The 14,539-nt window shown below is 40.5% G+C and overlaps 1 protein-coding gene across 2 annotated transcripts; it reads right to left on the bottom strand.

Annotated features, from left to right (window-relative positions):
• Positions 1 to 914: 914 nt before the first annotated feature.
• LOC120226609 (N-acetylneuraminic acid phosphatase) lies at positions 915 to 13,206 on the bottom strand. Of its 2 annotated transcripts, none has more exons than XM_039224777.1 (2): positions 13,123 to 13,206; positions 915 to 2,245 (listed from the first exon to the last, which is right to left on the bottom strand). In XM_039224777.1, exons 1-2 carry the CDS (start codon positions 13,135 to 13,137, stop codon positions 1,589 to 1,591), a joined length of 672 nt encoding a protein of 223 aa, XP_039080708.1. In that variant the 5' UTR covers positions 13,138 to 13,206; the 3' UTR covers positions 915 to 1,588. The 2 variants fall into 2 exon arrangements, with proteins under 2 accessions (XP_039080708.1, XP_039080707.1); XM_039224776.1 differs by having other exon boundaries at positions 13,048 to 13,202.
• Positions 13,207 to 14,539: the final 1,333 nt, after the last annotated feature.

Here is a 14,539-nt window from a genome sequence, read left to right as displayed (position 1 = left end):
GTCAAGTTTACATGGAACTATACACAAACATACCTTGTTACTATTGTTCAGCTTCATAGCAACACCATGGGACAGTCAAGGGCACAATCACAACTTTAAAAATTAAGAGCGAGAAGTAAACACAACAGGACATTTGCACAATGGCAGAGAATCCTGTTCTTGGCAGTAGATAGGAAATGACTGGCTAAAGAAGTAAGTTACGGACAAACATATTCTAAAATCTAAGTATCATACTCATAGGGTATTTAAATGATTCATAGCTATACATATCCTAAAAGTCTAATATTTTACATTAGTAGCTTCTTATACAAAGGTGAAAACAAAAACCTGCCAAGAATCAACCCAAGTCATTCTTTCTTTTCTCCTTTACTCCAAGTTTGAGTGAAGTCATGAGACAGTCTAGCTTAATGGCCTAGAAAAAGTTTTCTACTTGCAAGATGCCCTAATCATTAATTAATAAGCCCAAAGTGAACAATGAATTCGATACGGAAATTGTGAAACAAGGATATATTTCCTAAAATTTGAAGAACAGGAGACTCAAGGCAGTTGGTAACACCAAGAGCCCCTTAAGTTATATTACAATGGCACCCTGGAAATATTTTATAACAAAACATAATTTTCCCTTAGTTTTCATCATATGGGTGAAACTGTTCAAGTCAGTAAAGAATTTATGGGAGAGATACACGGTTAGGCTGCATCAAGGCAATCCCCCTCTGAAGTGTTCACAGAAGGAAAATGACTTGGTACCATGTGGCTTGAACTTATCCTCAGCAAGACAGTCTAATCCCCTTAACCCCATTGTTTACCTGGTAAAAGATTGTAAAAATATTTCCATAGGAGGTAAAGACTAATAAGAACCTAGAAGTACACTCTGGAAAGTTGTGAAAATGTCATAGAAAAGGAGCACCACATGCTGATTTTAACAGCTTTTTTACTGTAGGGATCTATTTGTTGTGTATACACCATAGGAAAATTGTTCCCCTACCAAAACCCCCAAAAAAAGGTCATGCAGAAAAATTAGATTCATAAAAGAATGTATGTAATTCAAAGTAGGCAAAAATATAGCATATGTTTTAAAAAAGAAAATATGCAAAATAATTTCACTATGGAATGCCCTAATTGACATGTGACTTAGTACTATTTACTATTAATCAGATCTGATTATTCTAATAAATCTCTAATATATATTTTCTGGAAAATCTATTTCTAAAATATATCTGCTTTTAAGACAGAACATAAAAAAAAAAAAAAAAAGACAGAACATAAAACCTGTATTTGTGCATCCACATATAAGCTATCTTGCCTGGTATCTTCATGGATCCAAGATACTGAATGATTAATAAAATATTTAAAAATCTCAAGTCACAGATTTAACAAAGAACATATTTCCTCAAGTTTTCTGGACTATACTACTAAAAGTAACTTGTATTAATTAATGTACTCTGGATTTCCAGATATAAATACTAGTCAATGGTTGCTTAGTCACTGAATCTTAGAACTGGGTCATAATATACAAAATGCCTTAACTTTTCTTACTTCAAACTCTGTAATTTGACCCTAAATACATAATCGTGCCCTTTTATATGCTTTAAGCTGACATACTGACTGTACAGTCTATACTCTGTAAAACAGCAGGTAACTCTAGCACAGAAGAAACTATATGATGTGGCCTGGGGGATGACTTCAGTGGCATTATTCCATTTTTATTTATCCAGACTGTTGCTTTTAGCCCTGCATTAAGGCCTCCTTGTATATCGGTTTCTAGTGTATCACCAACCATCACACAGTCCCCAGGCTGTACTCCAAGGAGATTACAGCAGTAATAAAATATGGAAGGTGATGGCTTCTCTTCTTTCTGCTCTCCACCTACAACGATAGCGTCAAAATAGGACTGGCAGGCACAAGCCTCTATCTTCTCCCTTTGGGTCTGGTGGTCTCCATTTGTTAGTAAAAGTAGGCGGACCTCCTTTCGAAGTTCAATGAGCATGGCTTTGACATCTTCTGCTAGTATCATATGCTGTAAACGTGTAGATTTCCATAGGAAATAACATTCTTCAGCCAATTTCCTATTGGCTCCACCACCCTTCGTTTCCTGGATAGCTTCTTCCCAGTGTAAAGTCCTTAGATCAGTAATGCAAGTACTGGAAGGATGAAAACATTCTTTGCTGAGTTTAACTTGAACTTTGTCACAGATGGTTTCAGCCTCTTCTTTGTAATCGTATTTTGATTGTAAGAGCTTTATCACCTGAATAAAGGAAAACAGCTCCATCAACACACTTCAGGTCTTTAATAGTCATGCTCTGAGAAGCCGCACTCCTATAATCCCAGAGCAGAGATACTAACTCCATGTATCTGCCTTAAGGCAGCTCTATTACCACAACATTTGTAGTGGGAATATAAAAATATAGAGAATATCAGAGTGAAGATCTCCCAACCTCTCTACACAACTCATTCATATATTTGACCATAGAACTGATTCATATATTTGACCAATTTCTATTCTAAGAAGGGTCTTCAGAAATAGCTCACAACCCTTCATTTGGCAGTCTACCATCTTTCATTCTGATCATGAAGAAATAGAAAGAAAATATATATGCTTATATTTAGTAAAAACATTTTAAGCTCCTCACAACCATTATTTAGACTCTTCCCAAATATGCTAGTTCATCCAACCTTTTCTTATCTATGTCCATATGTTTTGAAGGCCTAAATTAACCACCATATAAAATAGAACCTAATTTTGTTCTTTTAGAAATATATATTCAGTTCTAATATAATCAAGCATGTTCTATGATTTCAGCCATTTAATGACCCGGTGCTTCGTCCAAACCTAGTTTTCCAGATAAAAAACTTCAATGAGATCTGAGTCACCCTCTGTTACACTTGGTTCTGAATCCCCCATTAGAATTATACGCTCTCTCTCATGTTCCCACAGCCTTTTATCTTAGTTTTTATTACATTACATTCTTTTCCATTTGGCCTGTCTTCTAACATTCACCAAGACCCAATGCTCACATACATCATTTCTAACCTTTTCCACAATTCTGCAAGCATTTTTGAAATGAAGAAATGGAAGTTTAGCACCATTAAGTAACTTGCCCAAGTTGGGATTTAAATCCACATTTGCCTACTTCCAAAGCACACATGCTTGCCTTTACACTATTGTATCAGGCAGTGGAGACTGGGTGTGTTGTCCTTATGATCTGGTGGGGGAAAATAAGCAGGCGTGCAACCACCATAAATGCTGGGTTGAGTGCCATGACAGTCATGTGAACAACAGTGGAAATAAAATTCAAGAAGCAACTCATTCCCCCGGGTTATTGGATAAGGCTTGGCAGAGAAGGCAATATTTAAACTAAGGTGTTACCAAGCCTATTATAAGGTGGGCATGGGAGGAGGATAAAAATCATTCTAGACAGAAAGAAGAGCATGAATAAAGATTAAGAGCTTGGAATTTTGAGAACTAGGAAAGGTGAGAAGCAGAGTTCAAGATGAAATGCAAGGCGTGTGAGAAAGGATCCTAAGATACGGGACTGGAGAGGCTATTTGCAACGGTTTCGTAAAGGGCCTTCAGTCCCAGGCTGAGGCAGAGGTTACCCAAATCCCCTTGGTATGCACTGTTCCCATAATGTCTATACCTTCAGATTGTAATTAGGTGGACTTTTCTGTCTAAGGGCTTTATTTGACCACAGAGCACCCATGCACATAGGCTGGGGCTGAAGTGTTACCTGGGAAAAGGCTTCAACCAATGAGGGGTAGAAATTAGTAGATAAATATCCCAGCTTTCTTGTCCCTTGGGAGGGACAACTGAAGCATGATCTCTGCATGCTGTCTCCCAGAGTTCCCCAACTGTTCACAAATAACCTGCTCATTTATTAGATTCCTTCCCTTCCTTGTATAATTCCATCACTCTCCTACAGCACTTCCAACAATCACTTCCCAAATGGATTACCTGTATCTGAAGTCCCTGTCTTAGGGACATCTGGGGAAAGATGACAATGCCAAGACATTTTTGGATTTTTGAATGATGAGTGCAATGCACATAGCTGGGACTAAAAATTAACTGCTGTTGGAGCAAAGTGATCAAGCAAGTTTAAATGTGTTGCCCTAAACTATATAGAGAACAAGAGGTACGCTACACATTAAGACTGAATTCACAATTCACCTACTGAAAAGGGGAAAGAGATTAATAGACATATTCTTCTTCCTTCAGAGTATAAGATTCACATCAAAAGTAAAGGAAATAGGGCTAGGGGCCAATATGGTGGAAAAGGATGGAAGTTTTTTTTGCATCTCTTTGTCCCTGAAATATAGCCAGATCAACACTAATCCATCCTGCACACCTAGAAAAACAGATTTGAGGATTAACACAACAATCTGCACATCCTGAACAACAGAACTCACCAGGTACGTGGCATGAAGAGGTGAACTGGGGGAGAGAGAAGCCAGGGAGAGCACGGAGCTGGTTTTGCTTGCAGAGAGAGGATGGAGACAGGTTAGAGTATGGGAAAAGCAACCCTCCTCCCCCACTCAAAAGCAGCTGGAGAGAAAAGAAAGTATGCAAAGGACTGAACAAAAAAAGGAAGAAAGGAGAAAAGAGAGGGTTTGAATAAACAGGGGGAGTGCAGAGTCTGAAACTCCGCAGCTTGATACCTGGCGGTGCTCTGGTGGGAAGGGTGAATCCCCACAGTTAGAGAGTGAGGTCTGAGAGGTCCTTGGGCCCCATGGGAAGAGGTTGTTTGCCTGTTGGGAGGACAGTTGGTAGAGGCTGTGCGGCCACCCCACAGGCAAAGGTCCCAGTGGATCTTGGAGAACAATCACATCACTGGTGTTGGAACAAGGACAATAAGTGGGAAGCCTGGTGCCATATGTGTGTTGTGATTTACCATAATCCCTGAAATGATGCTGCTACACGATTGCAGAACTTTTCCTAGAGGGGATTGGTACCCAGCCACAGTCTCTGGGCATCGGCAGGAGCATGGTACTGTGAACATTCCTGGGGGCAGGCAGCCACCCAGCCATTGATAGGTGAGACCCTCACCCAGAAGGTCAGAAAGGGTCAAAGCCGCAGTCCTTCAGAAGTGAGGGGTTGGGAAACACAGCCACATCTAAGATAAAACTCAGGAGGGAGATGCCACCTGGCAACCTGATGGCTTGGTCATGGACAGTGTAAAAGAGGGGAGTGGACACAAAAGTGAGACAAAGGAGGGGTGTGCGATTGCTGATCAGAGAGAATGGAGATCTGATACTAGATACTGGGGAGCTGGGTGACACCATTTTGACCCCTTGCATACAGGTGCATACACACCCACATACGTCACAACAATCCACCCCATCTCCACAGCACCATCTAGCAGAGAACAGAGCTGTTCCACTAAACCCTGCCCAACTGGGCCAACCTCGCTATTCAGGAACACCACAAGTCTCTCCACCTGCTTAGTTTATAGAATAAACATTTCAGAACATTTCATCCTAAAGAAGCAGAATTCACATTCTTCTCCAGTGCACATGGAACGTTCTCCAGAACAGATCTCACAGTGGAACACAAATCAGCCCTCAACAAGTACAAAAAGATCGAGATCATACTGTGTATATTTTCCTAACACAACACTCTGAAACTCAAAATCAACCACAAGAAAAAAAGTGAAAAGATAGTAAATACTTGGAGACTAAAGCCCATCCTACTAAAGAATGAATGGGGTAACTAAGAAGTTAAAGATGAAATTAAACTAAAGACATGGAAGCCAATGAAAATGATAAACATCAAAATAAAAAGCTTCTGCACAGCAAAGGAAACAATCACCAAAACTAAAAGGCAATCAACAGAATGGGCAGAAGATATTTGCAAATGACATATCAGATAAAGGGTTAGTATTCAAAATCTATAAAGAACTTAGCAAACTCAACACCCAAAAAACAAATAATCCAGTGAAGAAATGGGTAAGATACCATTCAGATGGCCAACTGACACATGAAAAAATGCTCATCTCTAATCATCAGGGAAATACAAATCAAAACCATGAGATACCACCTCATACCTGTCATAATGGCTAACATTAACGACAGAGCAACAACAGATGTTGGCAAGGATGCGGAGAGAGAGGATCTCTTTTGCACTGCTGGTGGGAATGCAAACTGGTGCAGCCACTCTGGAAAGCAGTATGGAGGATCTTCAAACGTTTAAAAATAGAACTACCCTATGATCCAGCAATTGCACTACTAGGTATTTATCCAAGGGATACAGGTATGCTGTTCTGAAGGGGTATATGCACTCCAATGTTTATAGCAGCACTATCCACAATAGCCAAAGTATGGAAAGAGCCCAAATGTCCATTCATGGATGAATGGATGAAGAAGATGTGGTATATATATATATATACAATGGAATATTACTTGGCAATCCAAAAGAACAAAATCTTACCATTTGCAACTATGTGCAATGGAACTAGAGGGTATAATGCTAAGTGAAATAAGTCAGAGAAAGACTATCATATGATTTCACTCACATGAGGACTTTAAGATACAAAACAGATGAACGTAAGGGAAGAGCAGCAAAAATAATATAAAAACATGGAGGGGAACAAAACATAAGAGACTCTTAAATACAGAGGACAAACAGAGTGTTGGTGGAGGGGTGGGGTGGATGGGCTAAATAGGTAAAGGGCATTAAGGAATCTACTCCTAAAATCATTGTTGCACTATATGCTAACTAAGTTGGATATAAATTAAGAAATAAACTATTTTTTAAAAAAGTAAAAGAAATATTGTTCAGGCAATTTGTGTTCATCAAAAAATGCAGGAGTTAAGAAAGTCTTATTAGTCCAAGAAAAATAAACCAATCCTAAGAATTTTAGGTGAAGGCAAAGTTAAATTTCAATGAACAAACCAAGCTTCTTCAGCTTCCACGCTAATGTCACCATCTTTTCTTCCTCCCCTCTCCCATCACCATCTTTTCTAATAATGCCAGTTGAATTACTCTTGAGCTATGATGGAAGGCCACTAAGTTGTAGCAACCCTATTTCTACCCAATAAAAAAGCACAGGCCCCTAGAAGTCCACAGTTCTTGAGTTTAAATAGAAGCCAGCTCATAGTTAAACTAAGAGCTCCCAATAAACATCCAATTTCCTATTATTACAACTGCCAATTCATTTAGTATGTTCTCAGGGCTCTTAAAAAGCAGAATGAGCTTATCTTAAAGGGGAGAGTCTTCTAAAGGTATAGCATACCACTTTCAGGTTTTGCAATGTCTTCCCAGTACATCCTCTGAATTAATTTTTCCATTTTTTTCACACAGCAAGTAATTAGATTCACTTGGGGTCACAAGTAGTATTTTAATATTAACACATTTGAGGAAAAGTTTATCAGTCATTTATACATTAATATTAATTAAAAACAGAAAGAACACCTATTCAATCATTAGTTGTATACTTGAAACTAATGTAACACTGTGTCAACTATATTTCAATAAAACCAAAACGCATAAGTAGAATTAGTACGTGCTAAAGAAGTCAAACTTTCACTTTTTGCATACGACATGATACTCTACATAGAAAACCTGACAGACTCCACCAGAAGCCTACAAGAACTAATCCAAGAATTCAGCAAAGTTGCAGGGTACAAAATCAACATACAGAGATGGGTTGCATTTTTATACACTAACAATGAAGCAACAGAAAGAGAATCAAGAAACTGATCCCATTCACAATTGCACAAAAAACCATAAAGTACCTAGGAATAAACCTAACCAAGGATATAAGAGAAATGTATGATGAAAACTATAGAAAACTTATGAAGGAAATTGAAGAAGACACAAGAAACGGAAAAACATTCCATGCTCATGGATTGGAAGAATAACTATAGTTAAAATGTCATTACTACCCAAAGCAATCTACACATTCACTCCAATCCTAAACAAAATTGCACCAGCATAGTTCTCAAAACTAGAACAAACTATCCTAAAATTTTTATGGAACTACAAAAGACCCTGAATATCCAAAGTAATACTGAAGAATAAAACCAAAACGGGAGGCATCACCATCCCAGACTTTAACCTCTACTACAAAGCTGTCATCATCAAGACAGTATGGTATTGGCACAAAAATAGACACATAGACCAATGGAACAGAATTGAGAACTCAGATTTGGACCCAAAAGTATATAGTCAACTAATCTTTGACAAAGCAGGAAAGATTATCCAATGGAAAAAAGACAGCCTCTTTAACAGATGGTGTTGGGAGAACTGGACAGCAACATGCAGAAGAATGAAACTAGATCATTTTCTCACACCATACACAAAAGTAAACTCAAAATGATAAAGGACCTGAATGTGAGACAGGAAACCATCAAAACCCTAGAGGAGAAAGCAGGAAACAACCTCCTTGACTTCAACCGCAGCAATTTCTTACTTGACACATCCCCAAAGGCAAAAGAATCAAGAACAAAAATGAACTATTGGGACCTCATCAAGATTAAAAGCTTCTGCACGGCAAAGGAAACAACCCATAAAACTGATTGGCAACCAACAGAACGGGAAAAGATAGTTGCAAATGACATATCAGATAAAGGGTTAATATCCAAAATCTATAAGGAACTCACCAAACTCCACACCCTAAAAACAAACAATCCAGTGAAGAAATGGGCAGAAGATATGAACAGACACTTCTCCAAATATGACATCCAGATGGCCAACAGACACATGAAATGATGCTCAGCATCCCTCCTCATCAGGGAAATACAAATCAAAACCACACTGAGATACCACCTCATGCCAGTCAGAGTGGCTAAAATGAGCAAAACAGAGGATTCTAGATGCTGGCAAGGATGTGGAGAAATGGGCACCCTTCTACACTATTGGTGGGAAAACAGTGTGGAGGTTCCTCAAAAAATTAACAATAGAACTCCCCTATGACCCAGCAATAGCACTGCTAGGAATTTATCCAAGGGATATAGGAGTGCTGATTCATAGGAGCACATGTACCCCAATGTTCATAGCAGCACTCTAACAATAGCCAAAACATGTTAAGAGCCTAAGTGTCCACCAACAGACGAATGGATGAAAAAGATATGGTTTATCTATACGATGGAATACTACATGGCAATGAGAAAGAATGAAATCTGGCCATGTGCAGCAACATGGATGGACCTTGAGGGTGTTATGCTGAGCGAAATAAGTCAGGCAGAGAAGGAAAGATACCATATGTTTGCAAGTATACGAGGATTAGGAGGAACTTAACGGAGGACCGTAGGGGAGAAGAAGGGGGTAAACAGTGGGGGAGAGGGAGAGAGGCAAACCATGAGAGACTCTCATATGCTAAGAACAAACTGAGGACTGATGGGTGTGTGGGGGACGGGGGGATGATGGGCATGGAGGAGGGCACTTGTGGGGATGAGCACTGGGTGTTATATGGAAACCAACTTGACAATAAACTATTTGTAAAAAAAAAAAAAAATAGTATGTGCTATTACTAGTATACACAATCTTAATATCTGCATTGAGAAAATGAGAGTTTTGATTGAATTGGCTGTGGAGTAAAACGATCTCTAACTTGGAGGTGTGATGACATTTTGTGCAAGGGCTAAGACAGGCCTGAAAAGGATTCTGCATACAATTAAGCCCACTAGGTACCTAGGGGCCTGAAGAAAGGAGCCCTAATACAGTAAAAGGGGAAGGGGACCAATTTGTTGTCATAAGATAAACTCAAACTTCTAGTTCCAAAACTCTATTTAAGGTTCATCTTAACCAATGCAAAAAGAAGACTTTTATCCTACTCCTGCTCTCTGGACCTAGAATTACAGTTACTATCATCACTATTAGCTTTTAGCTGATTTAGCTGATTGTGATTTAAACACTTTTTGAGGACTAGAGTGGGAATCATATAACACTTTACAATACTATTTTAGTATATGAAGTGGCTGAAATCCAAAAAAAACTGAGTTAAAAATACATGCCCACTAGGGCTCCTGAGTGGCTCAGTTGGTTGAGCCTCTGACTCTGGATATTGGCCCAGGTTATGATCTCATAGTTCATGGGTTCGAGCCTCACTCAGGGCTCCACACTGGCAGTGTGGAGCCTGCTTGGGATTTTCTCTCTCTCTTTCAAAATAAATCAATAAACAAAATTTTTTAATAAAAAAAATACATGCTCCCAAAATATGACTGCCTGCATATCGTCTAACAATTAAGCAGCCCTTTTGCTATTTTTAGTTCAAGTCTTTCCTCAAACATTTATTTTATGTGACCTATCTGAGCAACCTATTTAAAATCACAATTCATTCTCCCCTCCTTTTCAGAACATACTTATAAATAAATATACATTTGATGTATTATGTTCACAGTCATTCCCACTAGAAAGTAAACTCACAAATGCAGAAATCTTTTCTGCTTAGTTCACTGAGAAACCCCAATTTCCTGTGGATGGCTTCCTCTTGGGTAGTGACACGGACAGGCCTGAAGAGGGTGAAAGAAGTAACTTTCCCAGAAGATTAAAAAAATAATAAAGCTGTCAGCATATGGCTCCTTCTCCCAAGCCCAAGTCAATGGCTATGACCTTTCCTCCCCTTCTCCTTTCATAAACAGAAAGGAGCTTTATGAAAACTGATATTACTTCTGAATAGGCCAACATTTACGGATGGTGTTGTATTCTTGTGATAAAGCATTCCTTGTGTAGTCAAAAGCACACACAAACTCTGCCCATTTGACAGAATGTTTAAAAAGGAAGTGGCGACTGAACCAAGTCTGGAAACCTAAATTTTTATCCATCCATCCATCCATTATTTACTCAATATTTACCATGTATCAAATTAATGACAACAGTTTGTTACCTCTTTTAAGAAGCTATTAAGTTGTAGACATCTGACTTACAAAAATTGTTAATATCCTTCAATAAGTATAATATGTCTTGAAAAAAATATAGTGCTGGTATAAGGGAGGGTATAAAGACCAGGGAGAAATACAGTCTGACTTTTGTCCAGAATTTCACTGTGGTGGGAATGTAGAGGATGAACTGGACACAGTGAACTCGGAGATACCACCACAGCAACAGTCTAGGTGACAGGTAGATGGTACAATTCATCAAGTGAATATTTCCATGTACTTTCCATGCATTAAATTAAGCCTGGTAAGGATACTGAAGGCTAGCATCATTATTCAAACTTTAAAATAAGGATTTAAGATTTAGAGTGGTTTCATAGCTTGTTTAAGCACTTATAGCTAGATATTGGGAGAGCTGTGATTCAAATTCAAATGCCTAATTTTATTTATATGTTTTTTAAAATATAATTTATTGTCCAGTTAGCTAACATAAAGTGTATACGGTGTGCTCTTGGCTTCAGAAGTAGATTCCCATGATTCATTGCTTACAAACAACACCCAGTGCTCATCTCAACAAATGCTCTCTTCAATGACCATCACCCATTTTCCCCTCCCCCCATCAACCCTGTTTGTTTTCTGTATTTAAGAATCTCTTACTGATTGCCTCCCTCTCTGTTGGAAACTATTTTTTCCCCTGTCCCTTCCCCCTTTGTCTTCTTGTAAATTTCTCAGATTCCACACATGAGTGAAAACGTATGATATGTCTTTCTCGGACTTATTTCACTTATCAAATGCCTGATTTTAAAGCACGAACTCTTGGTCTATAGCATGATTTGGCCTAAACCAAGACTTTAATTGCAATATACTGGGCTTGACCTGCCAAGAACACACAAGCAAATATGTACTGTTGACAGCTAGAGAGACCAGAGGCAATACAGCACAAAATGGTGCCCCTGAGGTCAAGATCAAGAGTATAAAAATAGAAAGGATAGTCAACAGTATGGAATGCCTCAGTAAAATAATTAAGACAGACTTAAAATGTCCATTGATTCTGGCAATTTGGGAGGTGCCTAATGACCTGGCAAGTCTATTTCATTAGCAATACAGAAACTGTATGTCAAAAGAAATTTAGGAATAAAATGTATGGAGATAATGTATATAGATTTCTTTTGAAAAACATGTCCGTCAAGAGAGATAGGTAACATCTAGTAAAGGAAGTAGGGTTCAAGGGAGGCATTCTGAATTTTTTGAAGTGTGTGACAGACCTGAATATGTAGAAGTGGAACGCATCAACAAAGAGGATTAAGATCCAGGAGTCAAAACCCAACTAACGAAGACTAAAGACGTTGGGACACTCAGGGTTGGAAGGATTAGCTTTTGAAAGTGGGTTTTTCACATCTGATCACTCTTGGTTTTCTCCTTAGAGCTGAAGGCATTAGAAAGAAAGCAGGGGTGGATTCGGGGTTTGAAGAGCACAGGAAAGGACTGACACAGCATTTCCTGGGTATGGAAAGGAGAGGATACTGGTGAGCAATGACTCATGAAAGGAATGCTCTGTGAAGAAAGAACTCTGGGTGTCACCTCAGAAATCTAAGGGTCATACCCACAGCAGGGAGACTGGAGGTGAATTCCTGCGGAGAAAATTCTCTAGAGTCAATTAAGTCCATACTCGCTACTGACAGCTGCGTAAATTCCTGGGTCTCCTCAAAGATGCATTAAGGACCACGCAGTGTGGGTACGACCCTCCCAGAGGTCAACCGTGGAGAGAGTGGCGCGCACAGTCGCCTAGCTGGTCCGAACCTGTCCTGGCAAAAAGCCAGGTGTCTCGCAGTGTGGTATGACCGTCCATGTTTGTGGGCGACTCTACCACCGTGGCAATTTAAATTACATCCTTCTGCCTCCCACAGCGCAAGAAACTACTTCATGAGCGCAGCGTTCCAGAACCTGGGCGTAGCCAGGCAGGTAACCCAAGCGGCTGGGCGTGAGGGAAGGCAGCTGCACCAGGCAGCACCCCCTGCCCTCTCGTATTTCTTTCCCGCTCCTTCGGACACGGGGTGGGGGGAGGGGGCTTCAAAGGACGAGAAGCCAGGGCCTCCATGATGACCTGGCCCCGGCGCGGTGTCGGCGGAGATGGCACTGGAAAGGTCGGAGATGGGAAGACACGAAGGGGACAGCGCGTGGTACGGGGTGGGAGCAATGACCCAGCCAGGAGGAGGGCCGCGGAAGTCGGGACGTTACCTCCAACATGCCTTTTCTATTCGCCCCGGCCGTGTCGATGAGCGTGTTGTCCAGATCAAAGAAAACGGCCCGTACCTGGTTCAGGACCATTCCGCAAGCAGCTCGCGTACCGCGCCAACTCGCCTCTGACACCACCACCCACGCAGGCGTGAAGCAGGACTACCGGCACGGAAGACTTGGGCGGAGCCGTGAGGTCACCTGATCATTTCTTGTAGCCGGCGGAACTCCCGCGAGATGTCTCAATAGTGGTGTGTTTGAGCCAGCGAGATACCACGAGACTCCGGAATCGGGGTCTGTAGGTAGCGACTGAAGCGTGTGTTGTCTGTGGGCGAGTATTTATCTGAATAGTTTTGAGTGTGGATGATTAGTGGCGCAGTTTTCTTTGTACCCTCTTTCTGCTTATCTCTCTTTTCGTGTTGCCCCTTTGGCGTGAGGAGAATATCATAACTGCCTTGGGGAGGTTTTCTGTGCCACGTGGCGCCTGGGAAGGAGTCCGAGACGCAGTGGCTTTTCCGTTTACACAAGGTGGGAGGTTATCGTATGGGGAGCTGCCGGCCACTCCGAAACATGGCTGGTGGTTTGCTAACCGTAAGTTGGGTTTGAGTGCGTGTGTCTAGGACCCTGAGTCTGCGGTTACCGGACCAGTCACGTCGGTAGCAGGAATGCCAGTGGGGCGCAAAGGGGTGATATTTACCCTTCTAGAATCCAGTAGCCGTGTTAGAACTGGAGCTCTCACCAGTACATTTTTGAAAGTTGTGGTTTGGATTCCTTGAGACCTCTGATGGCTGTACCTGAGAGACCAAGAGCTCTGTAGTGTCTGATGTTTTGTCCACTTTGATTGCTTTTCCCGTTGCATTTCCAGGTTTTTGGGTACTTCATAAATGGACAGTTTTCAGGTATGTCAAGGGGTTGAGGGATTTAAACAGTCTGTTAACCTCCAAAAGGGCAGTGACAGCTGCTTTCTACTCTTAGCAGAACAAAGAGGTTGAAATTAATCTCAAATCTTCTAAATTGTCTCTGTCGGGTAACTTTACCGAAATGTAGGTATATGGTCATCATTAGTGACCAGAAATTGTCTGTCAGATAGGATAGAGCTGCGGGCCATGTCTGCCATCAGAATTTTGTTGGATCTCTGATCAAAGAGTTGTGGGTTTGTTTGTGTTGTGGGGTGTTTTTTTTTTTACATTTCTAAAAGTGATTGGAAGAAATCAAAAGAGGAGTGAGTATTCATGACACGTGAGAATTATATAAAATGCAAATTTTAGTGTCCATTAATGGTTTTATTGGGACACAACCACACTTACTTATTTATATATAGTCTTTTGCTTCTTTTGCCCTGCAAACAGAGCTGAGTAGTTATGCATGAGACCATATGGCCTGCACAGCCTAAGATATTTACTGTCTGGCACTTTATAGATAAAATTTGCCCACCTTGAGATACATGATTAACAGTTGGGCTGCTGGTGTTCAGTTGAATTAGATCAGTTTTCTT

The sequence above is a fragment of the Hyaena hyaena genome, unplaced genomic scaffold (assembly GCF_003009895.1).
Source record: "Hyaena hyaena isolate Hyena2069 unplaced genomic scaffold, ASM300989v1 scaffold_1797, whole genome shotgun sequence".
In the NCBI taxonomy this organism is placed as follows: Eukaryota; Metazoa; Chordata; class Mammalia; order Carnivora; family Hyaenidae; genus Hyaena; species Hyaena hyaena.
The sequence above is the reverse complement of the archived record's forward strand: the minus strand, read 5'-3'. Positions and strand labels throughout refer to the sequence as shown.

What these genes read in the sequence shown, in the direction of transcription:
- LOC120226609 (XM_039224776.1), bottom strand. Translation starts at nt 13,137, where the DNA reads ATGGTCCTGAACCAGGTACGGGCCGTTTTCTTTGATCTGGACAACACG. An exon ending in ATAGAAAAGGCATGTTGGAG is followed by an intron (nt 2,246 to 13,047) that starts GTAACGTCCCGA and finishes TCCTTTATTCAG; the next exon opens with GTGATAAAGCTCTTACAATC.